Source organism: Azolla caroliniana, unplaced genomic scaffold (assembly GCF_043228905.1).
Source record: "Azolla caroliniana isolate FFs.n. ecotype wild unplaced genomic scaffold, voAzoCaro1.0.p SCAF_12, whole genome shotgun sequence".
NCBI classification, from domain to species: domain Eukaryota; kingdom Viridiplantae; phylum Streptophyta; class Polypodiopsida; order Salviniales; family Salviniaceae; genus Azolla; species Azolla caroliniana.
In genome coordinates, this window is record NW_028230447.1 from 4,852,252 (window position 1) to 4,870,560 (window position 18,309).

The 18,309-nt window shown below is 39.6% G+C and overlaps 2 protein-coding genes and 1 pseudogene across 4 annotated transcripts; 1 reads left to right on the forward strand and 2 right to left on the reverse strand.

Annotated features, from left to right (window-relative positions):
* Positions 1 to 1,777: 1,777 nt before the first annotated feature.
* On the reverse strand, positions 1,778 to 2,789 carry LOC147856899 (putative 3-hydroxyisobutyrate dehydrogenase-like 1, mitochondrial pseudogene; annotated as a pseudogene).
* A 2,115-nt stretch (positions 2,790 to 4,904) lies between these two features.
* Positions 4,905 to 8,122, reverse strand: LOC147856900 (protein CYPRO4-like). The gene is made up of 2 exons (XM_087328051.1): positions 6,442 to 8,122; positions 4,905 to 5,536 (listed from the first exon to the last, which is right to left on the reverse strand). The coding sequence occupies exons 1-2, from the start codon at positions 8,074 to 8,076 to the stop codon at positions 5,249 to 5,251; spliced, it is 1,923 nt and encodes a 640-aa protein (XP_087184177.1). The 5' UTR covers positions 8,077 to 8,122; the 3' UTR covers positions 4,905 to 5,248.
* Positions 8,123 to 11,792: 3,670 nt separating this feature from the next.
* LOC147856901 (SAGA-associated factor 29 homolog A-like) lies at positions 11,793 to 16,975 on the forward strand. Of its 3 annotated transcripts, XM_087328052.1 has the most exons (10): positions 11,793 to 11,958; positions 13,859 to 13,952; positions 14,025 to 14,101; positions 14,441 to 14,559; positions 14,648 to 14,733; positions 14,859 to 14,909; positions 16,064 to 16,149; positions 16,264 to 16,417; positions 16,552 to 16,565; positions 16,661 to 16,975. In XM_087328052.1, the coding sequence occupies exons 1-10, from the start codon at positions 11,844 to 11,846 to the stop codon at positions 16,738 to 16,740; spliced, it is 876 nt and encodes a 291-aa protein (XP_087184178.1). In that variant the 5' UTR covers positions 11,793 to 11,843; the 3' UTR covers positions 16,741 to 16,975. The 3 variants fall into 3 exon arrangements, with proteins under 3 accessions (XP_087184178.1, XP_087184179.1, XP_087184180.1); XM_087328053.1 differs by lacking the exon at positions 16,064 to 16,149; XM_087328054.1 differs by lacking the exon at positions 16,064 to 16,149 and having other exon boundaries at positions 16,267 to 16,417.
* The last annotated feature ends 1,334 nt before the right edge of the window (positions 16,976 to 18,309 follow it).

Below are 18,309 nucleotides of genomic sequence, written 5' to 3' on the forward strand. Positions count from 1 at the left end.
GTGTATGATGTATGATATATATGTGTGTACATATACAGTGTTACATGTATAATAGTTTTTGATAGTTTAATGAGAAATTTGCCTATCCTTTGGCAATCTTAGTATAATTTTCCTATCGACTTTGATGGTTTGATTTCTTTTTTGTTGGTAAAAAACAAGCAAAATGGCCAAAACCTCGTTCAATTAGCATTAAGTTCTGATGTATATGGAGGCATCTAATCATAACGTCAAACCATAGAAAATCAGTGTAAGTTAGGTCCTCCATAGAATCTCTTAAAAGTTATAAGTAAGTGGGCTAAGATATCTCTCAAGGAGGTGGTACTTGGCAACATGGGTCATACTAGATAAGATATTTCTCAAAGAGGTGATACTTGGCAATATGAGCCATACTTGCCTTGCTCAACAAAACCTCTTTTGATGTCAACCTCAACATTTAGCTTTAGAGCTAGTGGAGAGTCGTTTTAGAGTGCTTAAATATGCCGCTCTCAAACTATGCTCAGTGGAAAGTATCTTCTTTAACTCTACATTCAGGTTTTGGTTGCTGAAATAGGCTTACATTGTTGAGAGCGTTTTTGGGTTGGGCTCTATCTTCTTGTATCCTCTTCAAGTAAATAGCAATAAAGAAATTCCAAAAAGGGTGCAAATCTATGGAACCAGGGTGTCAATTTCCTTTATCAAAGAGCACTCTAGCTCCATGACAGTGAAAGAAGTCTTTGTAAGGGCATGTGTCTTTGTTTATACATGATTTCTCAATGATGAAATTTTAGTTCAATTGGTGGTGTTTTACCCCCCTCTTGAAGTTCCATGGGCAGATCATAGATGGTCTGCGTTGCTTTTGGCCAAAGTACCTTTCGATACAAGTAAATCGTATAATTTTGAAAGAGATGAAACGTTGTGCTTTCTAGAAAGAAAATTTGGCTATCTATCACGTATACATACGAAGGATTTACTTGAGGTTTACTGAGAGGAGAATAATGGGCAAGGTAGATATTGTATCTATTAAGTCTTGGCTTTGTTGATTATTTCCAATTGTTTGTCCCTCCCATCCATGGAAGCTTCAAGCATTATATACAACACACTTACTCATGAATATGCATTTCTTTTAGCTAACCAATGATGTTGCTATTGATCAAGCACCTTCTTCATGGTAAGTGAGAACGGTTTTGTCATGATCTCTCTACTTGCAAAATGCATAAAGGTTTGTAATTCTAGTGAAGATTTTGTTGCTATATAATTTTTCTTCTGATTTCTCTCATCTTCATCAACGATATAGTTTTACAAAGAACACTTATTTCTTATTTCCTTGCATTTTTTTACAATCTCTTTGTTTACTTCAGAGCATTGAACACTGGGTAAAATTATCTTGCTTCATCTCTTTTTGAGGTGGCTGCTCTTGGTGGTATCTGTTTGATGGATTCCTTCCATGAGATTATACGTATCACAGGCTCTCATTTTGTTTTGAACACTCTATTGTACATACTCGACAGTCTTTTCTTCACTGTCTATTAATCTCTACTGAACTGCAATAATCTATGGAGTACATGTATGATAAGGTTGGCTGTGACAAGATGCAAGGGGGCACACAAGGCATCCAGATTATTAAATGCAGATGTCTTTGACATGGGGAATTTCACTCACATAACAGCCAGCTAGCAAGATTAGAGTCCATCATTCTCAGAGGTTGTATAAAAAAACAAATGGTGTTTCCATTTCCCAATGGATGAGTTGGGATCTCATGTATGAGCAAAACGAAGTAGGAAATGATGTGAGGGCATACCTGATCAAGAAATTCACATCCATTATATATTATATATCATGACTTTCGTTTGAAGCAGCCAAGTTGTTGAGGCGCTGAAGGCTCAAAAATGCAGCTTGGCAACCAAGCCGACCATCTCCATGAGCAACAAGGGAAAGGAAAAGTTGTTGTGTCAAGGCTAAACCAGGAAAAGATGATCCCATGGCCTGACCCTCTTTGATAGCTGTGCCAAGGTCCTTGACCATATTCTCTGCAAATCCTCCGGGAGCGAAATCCCTCTCTAATATCTTAGGACCATAGACATCCATTATCTTAGAACCAGCAGCACCTCCTGATACAGCTTTAAGAAACAACCCCGGGTTGAGACCCGCTTTCTCGGCATAGAGGATGCCCTCAGAGAGTCCCGTGCAATTGGCTGCAACTGAGATCTGGTTTGCGAGCTTGCAAGTTTGGCCTGACCCAGCAGGGCCCATGTAAGTGACCTTGCCCATACATCTGAAAAGAGGATTGAGCTTCTGGACAGCCTCTTCATCGCCACCGGCGAAGAATGAGAGGGTGGCATGGCGAGCACCGACATCACCTCCGGAAACAGGGGCGTCAACGCAAGCCACGCCTTTGGAGAGGCCGAGGTCGTAGAGCTCGCGGGCTAGGGAGGGCTCGCTGCTGGTGCAATCCACGATGAAGGAGCCGGGCTTGAGAGCGGACAAGACGCCCGAGGGGCCGAGGAGCACCTGGCGGACATCGGCGGCCGAGGTGAGCATGGTGAACACTACATCGCTGCGCTGGGCGAGGGCGAGCGGGGAATCAACTAGGGTGGCTCCCAGGTCACCCAGGGGCTGAGCTTTGCCGGGGGTACGGTTGTAGACTGTGACTGAGAGTGGGGGTAGTAGGCCAGGGGCCTGCTGGAGGAGGAGGTGGGAGCACATGGGTAGGCCCATGAGACCAGTGCCAATCCAGCCCACCTTCAAGATACCAGGAGCAGCAGCCATGATCATCAACAGAACCTACCTACTTCCCTCCCTCCCTCCTTCCTTCCTTCCTTCCTTCCTTCCTCTGCCTCTCTGCCTCTCCTCTTCCTCTGTCTCTGCCTCCAGAATTTGTAGGAATAGGTAACGGTTCAGGTTCAGCTTTACCGGTTAAGCTTAAATCGGTTTGGAACCTGTTCCCAAACCAGTTTAGTCAAGCCGATTAAGCCTTAAACGGCTTGTCCCAATTCGGTTCGGTTCGTCTTGAGCCATCCCTATCCGAGCTCAAACCGGTTAAGGAAGATCAAGCCTAAACGAGCCGAGAAACCATTTCAAAACAATGTAGCGGTTCACTTCAGGCTCGAGCCGAGTTGAGCTGTTGCAGTTTCCTATCCATAAGCATATATGTACAACATATGTACATATAAATAGGATGAAGCCCAATGGATTGCATCAACCACTGATGGGCACCCCCCGGATGGCCGTAGGATGGGATGGGTGGATGCATTTGGCTGTATTGACCACTAGGATTATGTTCAATTCGAACACCTCTAACGAACCAAAATGTCCAAGAGAAACTTTTTGACCACAATGAGATGCAATTTTGTGCAGGGGGTGGTAACACACAAGGGATGCCAATAGTTTAAACATCCATGAATATATATGTGCTTGACTCTGGATTTGTTGTGTGTTGTGTGTTGTGTGTTGTGTGTGCATTTTTCGCAACAATAAACTTACTAAATGTAGTAAATCCACTACCATGCCTCTTGTGGTTGTGGGCAGTTCAATAATGAAATCCATAGAGATATTCTACCGACTTTGCATTGAGCATTAGCAATTATTGCAACAAATTGATTACCTCAAAAGATGTGGACATTGTTCAATCATCCCAATAATTATTGTGCATGACTCACTAGGACGCTCATGGAGGATGTGCCACCTGAAACAAAGTCCATGGCAAGACACTCTCTTTGTTCTCACTTTGCATTGAGAATTTGCAATGGTCATAAGTTGTAACAAATTGCTTGCCTCGAGACATGTGGAAATTGTTTCACGCATCCAAATATTTCTTTCACTCTAACTATTGTGATGCTCGTGGAGGATGTGCCACTTGAAACAAAAGTCCATAGGGAGACTCTCTTTGTAGCACAATATAAAGGAAGAATGAAGATTTAGGCATAATTCTTACAATTTATTTTTATTTTTTTGGGGGGGGGGGGGGGACAATGGGATCCCGTCATCTTTATACTTACGTACCACAATATCCTATCTATGCATATCGCACTAGTGTCACCCACAATGCCCAACTAAACCACCAAATTAGTTAAAATTTAGGGATTCCTAGCCCTCGATACTCACACATGTATCTTCCATTCATTCACATGAATTTCTCTAGGATGTAACATTTATTGTCCCTACACTAAAAGAATGGTGAATCATCATAGATAAAATACATGAAACTCCATAGCATCATCTAGATATGCATTCCATAGCACCATGTAAATATTTTATTCCATAGCATCATGTCGGCTTGTCTTCTACCAACTCCATGAATTTTAATACCAAGTTTCCATTTTCCCCCATTAGCTTGAAGATAATATGCAATAGAGGAACAATTTTTTATCTACAATTTTTGGAATAAGACGACATAGTCAGCTAGTCATATGCAAATCCAACTCTCTTTTTCTGATACAAATGACATTCTCAATGCCTCACTGCCTACTTACATTAGTTTAGGGGGTCCTTTCATAACTTTTCTACATTTTTGAAACACAGCAACCATATGGACCCTAAAACACTCTCCTTATGAAGCAAAGTAGTGTCTGATAATTTCAATCAGTTGTCTTAACATACAAACTGAGCACCAACAAAGACATTACAAAATATGCAAGCCAAAGTTGGACTATCTTGGAACACTTATTTTACCTTGCTTCAAGATCAAGAATAGCAAGAAATTTTAATATTACTAGATTGAATAATTTCATATGCATGACAATTCTGATTCTATGAGAGATAACGTGTATTACAAAAGACCAGGTTAACCAAGGTAAAGCATAGCAAAGAATGGCATCATGTACCCAAGAATTACTCTTATACAAAACCTAAGAATGGCATCATGAGCCCAACTGAAGGCTCCTCTCAATGGGAGAAATGGCATTTTCTCTACTTCTTCCTCCATGACATGAGTGAAGACCACACTTTGATCGATTAAATGAAATGATAATCAGCATTACAACATGTGAAAGTTGGAGCACCATTGTGAAAGCACAGGACTAGAGAACAATGACCACACAAAGGGAAAACATTGCACGAATCAACCGACCCATACAGGTGCAATATCAGAAGAAAAAGACACTAACAAGTTACATCATTGCAAGACTGAACCGAATTGTAAATTTTGATCTAACATAGCTGGGTCTGTGTGTGGAGCAAACACGAAGCATGCATCATAGAAAATAATAGTCTATTGCCGAGTTGGCAAGAATAATCCCAGAAAAACTTTCATTCCACTGTTTCGAGGTTCTTACTAGCCTCTCCACATATTGAAAGAGCTGACCTTGTTAGGAGTGGCCACCACAAGGGGTGCTTCATCTGGAGATGAATCCACAGTAAATTTTTCATGCATGAATTTGCTGTCCACCACTGAAACCTCACGGAGAACCACCTTGTAGCAATAGCAACACTTGAACCCTTTTGCATTCCGATAGCACTCATGAAACTCATCTCCCTCTTTTACCCTCTGGAAATTCCAGATCACACTGAATTTCCCAGCAGTTGCCACGAGATGCCGCTCATGTTTCCCACTTTCTGTCACCTGTTTCACAATTCATATGAAACAAAATGCACAAAAACAATAAGTTACATGTTCAGTGACAACATGAAAGAATATTGCCTTTGTATGTCCATCAAATTTTAATAACAAAGAGAATGTATAAATATAATGATAGAAGGGTTATTTCAAAACGCTTATGTTTTATATTAGAGGGCCATGGGCGCAAACATAAAACTATGGATCTGATATTATGTTTCATAGTTAAAGATCATAGTTTAAACAACATTTTCCCCCTTACACAGCATTTGCTAATTCATTTCTTAGTAGTCACCTATCTACCACTTTTCTCCCAAGAATTTTGCTTTCAGAATTCACTTTCCACAAGCTTAGATAGAAAATGATAGAATTATCATTTGTAAGGAAATTTTAAAAAAAATGATTTGGAGATATCTTACAAAGATAGAGAGAGAAAATAGTTTTTCCATACCAAATGAACATGCATCAACCATTGGTACTGTCAAAAAGTGTGGGAAATAGCATAAAAAGGTGTTCATGATTAAGAGAAATGAAAGATTTCTTAAACCCAAATCACAAGATGTTGCAGTAAACACTGTTATTCCTACAAATATTGTAGATGTAGAGAGGTACACAAAAATCAAATAGTAACTGGATTAAAGAAAATGTCACCCACCCTTACAAGAAAGAAAAAAAAAGACTCAAATAAAAGAGACAAATGCATGGCAAACATGGCTTTATTGCCTACAAAAGAACTGAAAATACAAGCCTATGCATTCATTTGTCATTCCTACAAAAGATTCACATGACTCCACTATCACTTCTATTATCGTTTCTACAAAGGAACTAACACAGAATAAGATTTAGCACCATGTTAATTCTAAACACACAGGGAAATTTTAAATGAAAAGTGAACCAGAAGATGGACTCACCCAAGAGAATTGACCATTCCGTAGCTTACTATCAGGTCCAGCTAGATGAGTATCAAGAGGAGTGAGCTTAAGAAGTCTGGGAGGAGCAAACTTGTTGCCACCTCTCCCAGAAAACCCTGTCTTCGTCTTCCCATCTTTATCCTTAAACATCGTACTAATAAGGATGAGGTAGCTATCAGTGGTAGCAAGAACCCATTTGCCATCAAAGGTTACATCAATATGAGTGATCGGTGAGCCTAAACCAGGGAAAGCAGTCTTAGCCATCCTCATGGAGCTATTGCCATACAATCGAACTTTCCCATCTTTGGAACCAACAGCAACAAATCCATCGCCTGTAGTCGCGAAACACTGGAAATTTGTGCCCCGTGTGAACTGATGCCCATCAGTCCAGTTCAAGACAGGGCTAGAGATGTCTTGAACAATGCCATGCCGATCTCTCATGTCCCATCGGCACAACCTGTTGTCATCGAGGCCCAGGAAAGTAGAACCAGACACATCAAGCTGTGCACCTTTGCTCTCGTTGGTCATGTCAAGCATCGTGATGGGGGTGCCATCCTTCTCGAATTTCCACTCGGCCACAACTTTGCCTGTCGGAAGGTCAAGCTGATGGACACCAGAGGAATGCAGCTTATCTGCCGCAGGGCTTAACAGCATCATATTCATCTCTCCCCTCATTAGCATTGCTTTCTTTGGAGTTGAATTTGAATCAATCCCTGACATTGTCTTCTCATACTTCACAGTCGTTCCTTTGCCACGTACTCCTGATGCCATATTCTTTACTGCTTCAATACCATTATCACTCACCAAGAAACTATGGTCTAAAGCTCCCATCACTAAACTTTGAATACCTCCCGAGCTTGTCTCATTAAAGGCCTCTTTCAGATCCTTCTTCCCTAAACCAGGGTCTTTCTCAAATACCCCATCTTCTGCATCTTCCCAAACAGACTCGTCTGCCTTGTGATCAGGGTTTGCCCAATCCATGAAATCCTTCCCAAACACTTTCATCTTGTTCTCTTCGGTTGCTTCCAGAAGGTAAGTGTTCTCGAAAGTGCAGTTAAGAAATTCGGCGACAAAGTCCTTGTAGTCTTCTAAGGTGAAGAATTTGAGGGCCCACACACCTTTGTGAACGAAATCCGCACGAAGCTGCTCATCGAAGTACTTCATCTGAAGGTGAGAACCCACACGAGCTTTCACGTTCTGTCCGATCTGAAGGTTCCAAGATCGGAAACCACCATCGCTGTCAGAGAAATCGTCTTCGTCTTCGTCTTCATCATCATCTGAGTCATCTGCGGATTCGCGATCTCTGACAAATTTCCATCTGACGAGCTTTTCGGAGACGATCCACTGTGCTTTAGGAGTGTTACCACCAACATGGCGATAAAGCTTGGCGGTCTGCTTGGCGGCAGCTGTAGCGACAGCAGGGGTGCGAGAGCCGTTGAGTGAGAGGGAGCTGAGGCTAAGATCTGCCAGGAGCGATGGCGATGGCGAAGCAATCTGTGCAACGGAGGGGGAATAAAAGGAAGCGGAGGAGGGGGAGGTTTCAGAGAGCTTGGTGGGGGTAGAGGGGTTGGAGGATGAGTCATCTTCGCTGTCTGAGACGGATAAGGTCCCTTCTCTGCTGTTGGAAGCTCCCATGGAGGGTTATGGTGAGGAGGAAGCTTTGTGGGCAGGTATGCAGGCAGGCAGTAGAGACAGAGAGATATGGAATCAGAAGTTATGTCGATCAATGGACGGATGGATGGATGGATGGATAGAATCAAACAGACACACACACACACACACACACACACACACACACACACAGAGCGAAAGAGATACGCAGGCAGAGATGAGAAGATACTCAGAGAAATACACAGAGAAATGCTCAGGCAGGATCCGCAGAGAGAGAGAGAGAGAACTGAAGGGAAGGGGGGGGGGCAGTTGAAGCGGGAAAACAAGCTTTCAAATTTTGAAAATTGTGTGTGTGTGAGGAAAGGGGAAAAAAAAACAGACAACAGTAAGCAGAATTAGGGTTTCCAGTTCCACATGACACAAAGAAAATACATACATACATACATACATACATACATACATACATACATGCATATAGAAGTTAGTTAGGTAGTTATAACTTATTTCCATCCATGATGTCCTTATCTCTCTCTATGTCCATTGTCCATCCATGTCCATGTCCATGCAACAGCAGGATATGGGTTGGAGTGCTGCACCCCAGATGGTGAAAGTCCAGTAGCCGGACGTACGGCTGGCTCACGCTCCAACCCGAGTACCATGGGGCACGCGAAATCCCGTGTGAATCAGCAAGGGACGACAAAAGGGCCCACCCCTTATTCTTCCAAAGAAAAACAACGAATAGATTTTTCTTATGAATGGGATTTTCTATTCCACCCCCTAAGCTCCATGATTTGCGCATTGATAAGAAAATAGGGGTCTCTAACCATTAATGTACATACATATATGTTTCTTGATCCATTCACCCATCATCCATGCTTCTCAATGTATCCATCCGATACACCCTGAAACTACTTCGCCCGCTCTCTCTCCTGCTCTCTAGAGACTTACTCCCCCAACCATTGGGTGGGAGTTTCCAAACTTGAACCCAACCAGTTCCTAAACCGTTTAAGGCGAACCAGTTTGGCCTAACCCGTTAAGCATAAACCTGTTTAGCCAAGCCGGTCAAATCGGTACAGTTCAACTTGAGCCATCCCAAACCGAGCTCAAACCGATTAAGGAAGCTTAAGCCTAAACCCAACCGAACTGAATCGTCAAACCATTTAAAAACGGTTGAACGGTTCGTTCAAGCTTCAGCCAAGCAAGCTGTTGTCGATTCCTAACCGGGTTGTGGAGCAAATGCCAACAAACGATGACTACTCTCATGCTCGTCATCAGCTTTCAATCGTGACTTGTACCTTACATAATCCTCCTCCCCCCCCTCCCAACCACTTCTTTGAGAAAACAATAGGTGCTTATTATAGAGAGTTCCCTGAAAGAAACTACATGTTATATGATAGCCACTCTGCCTAATTGTGGATACATGAACTATAATGATATATGATGAGTGAATCAACATTTCATCGTTATTGGACATTGACAACAACCTACCGACATGACAACCTTATATTTATATCTGCATTTGAGGTTGACATCAAATGCTACGAGGACATTGCCATCTTGTCAACTCGTTTCATTTGGACCACCCCATAACATGGTCATTGTAATGAGTGGTTCCTCGTTCTCGATCTCGAGTTCGTACATCGAGGCCCTCCACTCTCCCCTTGCCTACTGAAATGATATTTCTTTCATCAGGGTTGGATCAAACAAACTGGATGCTCCATGACAAGCAAGCCTCGCAACATGAACATGGTTGGAAGAATTGGTGCATGTATATGTCAATCAATGACAAGTAATGGTGTCGTGAGCAATGCATGACAATAGCTTAAATTCACCCTTCAAGAACGCGATCCACCATGTGTCCTCTTTACAACGTATCACCCCAATCATGGTGGATCGTCACTAAGATGACACAATTCGTTCCAGGCATAAAAACTTGCAATAAATAGTCAAGAGACATGGGATATGGTTATGTGTGTGAAATATTTAGCCTATGAAGACTAAACAAATCTTCGAGCAAATGCACTCCTTCGTATACATCAGGTGGTACGTGCATAATTGTAAAACATAACTCTTTAACCTTAGGGCTACGTGCAAGCTAATTCATAAGGGGGGAAGGGTGTTAGACCACCCCATTGTGAAGGTGAGAGGCAATTTTGAATCCTCCATCAACGTCCCATGTTGTTGAGTTCAAATGTGGATTGTGCCCTGGGTTTGAAGAAGAAGGATGAACACATGTACGAAGCTAGAGCTTTGCCATACGATAAAAGTCTCTCTCCCAAATAATAAAAATGATCCCCTTCACGAAGGTAGCTAGCCTTCTTATAGAGGCTCAAACCCTAGGCCCTTGTATAACGGGGGTTACAACTATGTATTTAGTAAAAATTCATTGTGTGGAAAATAATGCATGCACATATGTGTTGTCTCATATTGGTGGAGATTTGAGTATGACATTCAGATTATAGTGACCATCGAACAAGCCATCCTACTTCTAGATCCAATCAACATTATAAATTATAATACTTAATCTCTAGATCAATCACACAAGTAGAGAATACAACCCTATGAGACAACATAGCGGTAGTGATCAAAATCGACGGATACCATTTGCAATGCAACCTTCCAATTTTGTCATTTTCACACATTGCCACTTCATCCTTGATGATCCCAGGTTTTATAGCATCACCCGAGAACTCCCATAAATTGGCCACTTTCCATTTTGTAAATCATTTTAGAATTTCAAGCACCCAACAAGGTAAGAAGATTTTGCAGTCATTAGTTTTTTATACCTTGCATCTAATGTTCCAAGTACGTTTTGGCAATTTGTGGTTGGGCATATCCTTGTCTTTTGTGATATCCTATGTACACTCAACTTTGCATGGCCAACATCTCTATAAGCTCAACACATTGTTTCTAATAGCAAACGAATCTAGGGAATTGAGGATTTAACTCTTAGCTATTAAACACGAGAAACAAATATTGAATTCTCACCGTGTCATTGCATGCACTACTAAGTGAGAGACCGCCACTCCACACTTCCACTCGGTAAAACAAAATGCTTGGGACTATCACGACACAGAAAATGACATGCTACAAGGGGAGACAAAAATAGATATAAATTTTGACCATACACATGAAAGACCAATTAACAATTGATGATGAGAGATACCAATGATGATTATACGAGATTTGTTTAGCACGTCCACGTCCACCTGTCCTTGTTCACATGTTCATGTCCCTAATCTTGTTCTTGTCCACATCCATGTCCCTAACCTTGTTCTTGTCCAAATCCACCTTGCTTGTCGATATCCTCGTCCCAGACCCTGTCCCCGTTCGTATTCATGTCCCTAATTTGTGTCCTCGCCCATATATGTATGTGTGTTCATGTTTGTGTTTGAGTCCATGTCCATGTCAGTGTCAGTGTCAGTGTCGCTTGTCCACGTCCCCATGCCCCTCCGCGTTTGTGTTTGTGTCCAATGTCCACCCCGTTTGAACGCAAGGGGTACGCAATGTCCTCACCCATATATGTATGTGTGTTCATGTCAGTGACAATGTCTTGTGTCGCTTGTCCACGTCCCCATGCCCCTCCGTGTTTGTGTTTGTGTCCAATGTCCACCCCACATTCATGCCACATGAGATTTTGTTTGAACGCAAGGGGTACGTATGGGAAATTTGGAAACCCTAGGGGCAGCCCTCGAATTTTGACCTAAATTATTATTGGTACATATTTGCTTTTCAACAGACACAGTCACAGTCAGAGACAGAGAGACAGAGACAGAGACAGAGACGGCGCCATGGCTAATTTCGAGTCGGCGAATGAACGCCTGAGAGAGCTGGAGAGTCTCAGGAGGAGCCAAGAAAGCGTCATAACGAAGATCAACAAGATCCACATCCGGCTGCACAATACCAGTCAGTATCTCTCTCCCTTGCTTCTCCTTCTTGCATCAATGTCTTGAAAGGTTTAATCGCACACACAGAGATCAGAGAAACGTTCTTAATACACGGGCTAACGTGGAATCTCTCCACTTGAGGCGGAACCTCGTCAAATGTTGTTTTTTTCTTCTTGAGCATGGATTTTTTCTGGTAGAATTCGACGTTTTCTATTGAATTAAGTCGAGTTTTGTGGATTGTGTGAAAATGTTGTTACATTCCATCGTATTACTGACACAGTTTCCATTTTTAAGCTCTATGGAACTTCACACGGCCAACTTCTCCTGTATGCTTGCATTCACCCCCTATCTATAACTGTGATTGGCTGGTCAATCCTTTATGCTTGCGTTCACCCCTCTCTATACAAGTGATTGGGGGGTTGATCAAGTTATCAACGGGATCATCAACTGTATCATCACATCAACTCACTAAGCTCTGATACCATTCTAGCAATTGTGCAGGTGGGGCAATGAATTTGACATTGGCGAGTTTAGAAATTGCTTTTGTCACCCACTATAAATTCAATCCACCTCGTGTCTTCCTTAGGTTGTGTTCTTAATAAATTTCATGGATTCCGCTACCCATGCTCTGGTGGCATGACAATGAGCAGGTAAGACACTTGCATGTGGTGATGATGTTTTATAGCCCTTGTGGTCATGATCTACCACCAAATCCTATCTGTGCACACAATGCACTCCTCAGTTTTATCTGACTTCCATTTGACTCCATTTGCATTGCGTGCTTCCATTGGTCTGCTCTTCCTTAAGCTTTGATTACCTTGAAGTATTCTTCATAGCTGTTTATGAAGTATGTGAAGCTTGTTCTCATGCTTATTGGATACCCATATTTTGATGGATATGTTGTGTATTTCACATGACCCCTAAATAGACAGAGGAGAGGCTGAATGCACAATGCATTGACACTGGGTTACCTTGAAGTACTTGCCATGATCATTAGGTAAATAGGTGATGCTTGTTGTCATGCTAGTAAGTGCCCCATATTAATGGATATGCTATTTATATAGCCACAACGTAGGCAAAGAAGAGGTTTGGGGGTATATATAAAAACTCTACTAAATGTATATAAATAAGATGCACACAATTGCTTTTTTATGGGTCAAGGTACAAGGCAGCTCCATGACCTTCTTTCTGGTTGAATCCTGTAAACCGCATCATGAAATCTTCTCATTGTTATGTATTTGGAGTTGGTAAGATAGAGAAGGTATAATAATGGTAGTTGGTGATGTAAAGGCAGTCATAATTGCTGCTCGATGTAAATGTAAATGTTAGAAACGGAAATGAATTGATATGTGGGCCCATTTTTATGGATATATATAAGAAGAAGATATCCGGTTCAAACTGTCAAGGGCTGAAGCAAAAGCCAGTATTGAATCAGAAATGGAAAATGAAGCGTGTGTGTATATATATATGCACACACACATATTGAAGATTACAGGCATGATGCATATAAACCTTATAGCAACTTCAAATAGGTAAGATACAGACTATAAACTTCATTGCAAATCACAAAAGAGATCACAAAATTGTTGTATAAGATCCATATTCTATCCTTTGCATGGCTCGAGTTTGGGCAAGAGTAAGAAGAGGCAGGGAATGGAAATTGGGGTGAGAAAAAGAACAGCAAGTAGGTGGAGACTCGCAAGCAAACACAAACTATCTGATTGATTAGTGGACAGAGAGTACCGGGCTATCAGGCATTGAGAGTATACCCATGACATTATAGAAATCCAGATCCACTATGAGCAAGAATGTTTTGGTTCATAATGGTTCTGGATTTCTATAATTTCATGGCTACACTCTCAATTTTTCTAAGATCTTTTGTTTGAATATTTATAGTTACAAAATCGATTAAATGTCAGGCCCAGATGTAGCTGAGAAATATTCAGAAAAACTGTGGATCAGACTTCGTGCATTATACAATGAAGCAAAAGCTCGTGCAGATGATGAAGAGAGGTATCATATGAAGTCTTTCTTTCTTTGATTTGTACAGTTAGATCCTCACTTTATTTTTCTGGGTTCCTGAAGGATCTCTACAACATTAATTGAAGTGCTTGATGGTCTCATAACTCCGGGGCAAGCTGTACCACATCGGAAAAAATCAGGTTTTTTTTTGTTCAGAAAACTCATAAATGTTCTTTTCTTTAAATTTGAAGCACTGGCTAGGATTTTGCGGTTTGATTCAAATCACAAGAAAATGCTTCCTTTTCTTCAAGTTTATAACATATTTTTACATCATTGTCCACAATTCTGTATAGGATATTGATGAATAATGATTTAATATAACTGGCCAGTTATACTACTGGCAAAACTTCTCTTTTTGTTTAACTTTGTGGTGATGTAATTCAACCTTTTCTAAAACTGATTATTGATATTGTAAGCTGTAAAGTGGTGTGTATTTTCAGAAAGATTTCATTATAAAATTTAAATATTTGTTTCAACAGAAGGTGGTGAACAGAAGCGCAAGCGAATAAAAGCAGAGACAGATCCATCTCGTTTGTCGTCACCATCTCTTACCCTTAGATCACCTGCAGAGTCTAGTCAAGTGCTTGTAGGAGATCAGGTATTAATGCCAGCCAGCTATTTGCTTAATTTAAGGGACATGATTTGTGTTCAGGGTTTCTATTTTTATAATGATTTTTTGTGTTCAGGTTGCTGCTAGAATATCGCCTGATAATGCAGACAAGGATGAATGGATAGTGGTGAAAGTGATCAGATTTGATCGTGAATCAAACAAGTGTGATATTCTTAACGCTATTGCACTGGAATTTGTATATACATATTTTCGTATAGATTAAAGTTGCAAATTTGTCTTTTGGATTTCCTTCCATTTTTGCATTTAATATTATTGAAATTATGCAGGTTTGAGGTCATTGATGAAGAACCTGGCGATGAAGATGAAAGTATTCAAAGGTTTCACTTGACTTCTTTATTTCTTTATTTACCTGCATGTGTGTCTTTATTTATAAAGATGTTTGTTTGTGTGTATTTAAACTTTATGTAAATAGATGTAAAAATGCTGTTCTTTGGCAGTATAAAAAACTGTTTCTTCTTTCTTTATTTACTTGTATGTATGTCTCTACAAAGACGAATATTTAAACTTGCATGTTTGTTTGTGTGTATTTAAACTTTATGTAAATAGATGTAAAAATGCTGTTCTTTGGCAGTATAAAAAACTGTTTCTTCTTTCTATATTTACTTGCATGTATGTCTCTACAAAGACGAATATTTACGTGTTTTAAACTTTGCATAAATAGATGTAAAAAGGCTCTTCTTCTTTGGCAGTAAAAACCTGTTTCGCCTTTCTATTTTTTTCTTCTCCATGTGCATCAATGCAAGTCAAGTCAAAGCAGACCCCTACTCTTTCATCGTCTCTTTGATAATTTGCACAGTATGCGTTTGCTAAATATAAAAAAAAAATATTAGAATTTTTACAGAAATTGAACATCTAGTGAGTGTGAACTTAATGATGGTTGATAGGTTATAGAGGCTTGGCAAGATTTTTTGTATCAATAATACCCCAGAGGATTTGGGAACATTTAGTTCATCTCCTAATAGTTGAGCACCAGTGTGTCAGGATCACACCATTGATGCCTCTCCTAAATTTTTTTACGTCACTAGGATCCACTATTCTCATTGCAATCTATGCTTTGTGGAGAGTTGGAGTCACCTAATAATGTGTATTCAGATCAACGTGCATTGTCAATTTAGGGTTAAAAAAATATTATTCATGGATATGGAAATGGATATCTGTCAAGTCTTTCAAACAGATGGCCTCCTTGTATGTAAAGGCCACAATAAATAATTCAGGGAAGCCTAACAGTGAAGAAAGGCAAGTATCCAAGTGATGCCACACATTCTCATCTGTTCTCAAGGTAATATTCACAACATAAGACAATGATACAAAGAACCAATCTGGGCAAGCCGATTAGAACTTCATGAAGCCTACTCTTCAAATTACCTTCATCCTTCCACCCAAAAACTGATGTTTGTCCACAAATTTCCTTCTCTTGGTCTTTTCTCCTCGTATAACTCATTTTTATTTCTCTTCATTGAATCTGATGAAGAACCTTGCTCACAAAGTGCAAACTTGGAAACGAAATATGGACAGAAAGAGTGCAACTTATAAAAATGGCATTTGTAACTTTTATTTGTGAGTGCTATGATCCGTGACTATGTGTGTATGTATTTGTTTCTTTCTCTGGGGGTTGAGTTGGAGGTGCAAACTCTGTTTGAAAATATTTTGTTACTATTTCTGTGGATTTAGCAGGAAGTACAAACTCCCATATTCATGCATCATCCCATTTCCTAAAGCAACAGACCCTTCAACTGCACAAGAGTTTACTACAGGCTGTCAAGTTCTGGCTGTTTATCCTGGAACCACAGCTTTGTATAGGGCTGCAGTTGCAGCTCATAGGAAGGTATTGAATGGATAATACTAATCAATTATCATTTATATGAATCAATGATATAATTTTGAATCCAAAATATACAACTTCATTGGGTATATTTTAACTGAGCATTATTGTTGAATGCATCATTTGTGGAGCTGCAGAGGAAAACAGACGAGTGAGTGACCATATATCTTTCTTTATTTTTTGTTATCCTGATATTTTTGAATTAATTTCCCAGCTATCATTCTGATTTTTAACGCGGAATTTCAGGTATATACTGGAATTCGATGATGATGAAGAAGAAGGTATGGATGGATTACCACAGAGGCAAGTACCATTTTATCATGTAGTTCAACTGCCAGAAGGTCATCGACAATAGAGAAGAACCTCTTGATGCAAGAGAACATTTCAGATGTAATGTAACATACATGTTTGTTGGGATATCTTTTCCAAAACTGTTAATGATATTGTCCTGGTTGCATATCCATATTTGTACATAAATTTATGTAGCTATGGAGCAAATGGCAATACCAATCAATATGTATAATATAAAAGAGAGAACTAAATTATATGGCCAATTTAAGATATGTAATCTCTAAGCTATACTCGCATCATTCTACTTGTTGCATCTATCGGGTTTACATTCGAATGTTATTATACATGACGGTTTGATGGTGTTATGTTTTCACACTAGACGCAACCTACATGATATGTTAGGAGTTTAAATCTCAAGTCTGTGCTGGCTCCTAGCAATTGGCAATGGTTCGGTTCGGTTTCAACAGTTAGAAACTGTGGTTTAAACGGTTTTTATTTTTTATTTTTAAAATTTAAAAATTGCTTAATTTTTTTTAAAAAACTATTTTTAAACAATCTTTTCAGTTTCATGGCTTATTCTCACATTTTGAAAACAATTTAAATTTAAGTAATGAAATAATTTAAAATTTAAAATTAAAAAAATTGATTTTTGAACTAAGCTGAAAACCGAAACCGAGCCATGAAATTGCGGTTTTATCGGTTTAATGGCTTAATGGTTTGAATTTTTTTAATGGTTTGGTTTAAAAATTTTTAATGGTTCAGTTTCAATTTTAAACGGTTTGGTTTTGACCCTCTCGAATCGAACTAAACCGTTGCTGATTGTTACCAGCTCTAAGAACTTTTGTCAAATATTATGCAGGTTGCTTCTAGATCCTAATGTCTAGCATAAAAAATCAAGCATTTTCGTATATGAACTTTAAGACAAGAACAAGCATGTGATTTTCTATATGCCCCTATATTTTTGTAAACTATGTAGTGTTGATGGATTAGTTTTATTGTGGCATTGCAAAAAACTAAAGTTTTTTGTCCTTTTAGCCAATCATTGCACATTAAATATCGTTTTAAACTTCATCTTACCAAGTTATCATACCATAAATGCAAAGGTATCACTAAAAGTTCAGAAATGTGAATACTTGTGGTACATGTCTGTTGTTTAGTTTAAAGCAATGTACATAATAATGACAACATTCCCCTTTTGATGAACTACAATGCATGAGTTGAAGTTGGCTTATTGTGATATTGATGATTAAACATCATTACAAGAATTGGGGTGCTTGCTAGATTCCTTAGGTTCACAAGTTTGATACTATACACCCAGAAAATGTGACCCATAAAAAAGTGAAACATTTTCATGTAGTGTGTAGTGGATGAGTGACTCTTGATGCTCAAGAATTCTACAAAGAATGTTGTAGTTAATCATATACACCCAGAAAATGTGACCCATAAAAAAGTGAAACATTTTCATGTAGTGTGTAGTGGATGAGTGACTCTTGATGCTCAAGAATTCTACAAAGAATGTTGTAGTTAGTCATATAAATGCTCAATCTATTGTGTTTCAACATTTAGTGCTCTTTTGACAAAAAGGTTCCACATTAGTTACATGG

What these genes read in the sequence shown, in the direction of transcription:
- LOC147856900 (XM_087328051.1), bottom strand. Translation starts at nt 8,076, where the DNA reads ATGGGAGCTTCCAACAGCAGAGAAGGGACCTTATCCGTCTCAGACAGC. An exon ending in GGAATGGTCAATTCTCTTGG is followed by an intron (nt 5,537 to 6,441) that starts GTGAGTCCATCT and finishes ATTGTGAAACAG; the next exon opens with GTGACAGAAAGTGGGAAACA.
- LOC147856901 (XM_087328052.1), top strand. Translation starts at nt 11,844, where the DNA reads ATGGCTAATTTCGAGTCGGCGAATGAACGCCTGAGAGAGCTGGAGAGT. An exon ending in ACCACATCGGAAAAAATCAG is followed by an intron (nt 14,102 to 14,440) that starts GTTTTTTTTTGT and finishes TTGTTTCAACAG; the next exon opens with AAGGTGGTGAACAGAAGCGC. An exon ending in GGCATTTGTAACTTTTATTT is followed by an intron (nt 16,150 to 16,263) that starts GTGAGTGCTATG and finishes CTGTGGATTTAG; the next exon opens with CAGGAAGTACAAACTCCCAT.